The sequence below is a fragment of the Nanorana parkeri genome, unplaced genomic scaffold (genome assembly GCF_000935625.1).
Source record: "Nanorana parkeri isolate BGI_ZX_2015 unplaced genomic scaffold, ASM93562v1 scaffold1106, whole genome shotgun sequence".
Lineage (NCBI taxonomy): Eukaryota > Metazoa > Chordata > Amphibia > Anura > Dicroglossidae > Nanorana > Nanorana parkeri.
In genome coordinates, this window is record NW_017307374.1 from 506233 (window position 1) to 507207 (window position 975).

The following is a 975-nucleotide window of genomic DNA, read 5'->3' on the forward strand; positions in this document are numbered from 1 at the left end:
ACTTGTCACCGCCACTGGTCCCTGAAGCATCCTCGATTCCAGAACTTCCTTGTTGCGGGGGAGAATACTGAGGGCAGAGGAGCCATTGGCTCCTTCTGCCGTCAGTTAAACAGTTGGACGCAGAGGAGGGGCATGGCCTGCAGCAGGGCTGTGCGTGTCTATGGACGCACATAGGTACTGCAGGCCCGGCCGGGAACATGCATGCATGGGTGCCTCCACAGCAGTCGCTTAGCTGATGGAGGCACCCATGAAGGGGGCGGGAGGGAGAGCAATGCGGGGACCCACTAGAGAACAAGGAATTGAAGAATTTGTAAAAAATTCAAAGTTCTGCATAGTTGCAGTCACCCATTGATACAAAAAAAAAAGTTTAATATCACTTGAATTCCCCCCCATGGGCATCATTCAATCCTGAAAGTAAATGGCTCTAGATAGCAGACTGGGTAAGTCTGTGGGGGGCAGCACCCGGTTGAAGGTAAGTATTACAGCCTGAGCTGCATTTGTTATCTTTATAACTGCTGAGCAATTTATTAAAAAATATAAAAGTAGACTTGGGCTTCAATTTTTGGGTGAAATTATCATTTAAAAGGATTTTGCAATCCCCAAACAGCAGCAGACTCGGATTCAGAACCCTTTCATGTAATATAACTCCTGGCGCCCAATGCATTCAGTTATGTTCTGCTCATTCTTGTACTTGTTCTCGTTCTATTCTTTGTACCAGCAGGTTAATGAATTGGCTTTATTTATGGGACAGAATTGAATGAGATCACCGGCCTATACTATGATCCTTCACGTGCTCCAGCACACGGCTCACCTCTCCGAAGAAAAACCTCTTCTTTCCATAACCAAGACAGAATGAGGAACATATTGGAAGGGTGCAGAGACTGTGGATGTACAGGTGATTCTCCAAGAGAGACCAAAACCTGCAGAAAAATTAGGAGACAGGCCAAAAAAAAAAATATATAAATATAATAATAA

At 45.0% G+C, this 975-nt stretch overlaps 1 protein-coding gene across 1 annotated transcript in view; it reads right to left on the minus strand.

Moving 5' to 3' along the window:
* Window positions 1-975, minus strand: part of ENGASE (endo-beta-N-acetylglucosaminidase) — a 20097-nt gene that overhangs the window by 7657 nt on the left and 11465 nt on the right. Inside the window, exon 9 of the mRNA XM_018567863.1 lies at window positions 812-920. Within this exon, the coding sequence (XP_018423365.1) occupies window positions 812-920 (109 nt within the window). The remainder of the gene's footprint in view (window positions 1-811; window positions 921-975) is intronic.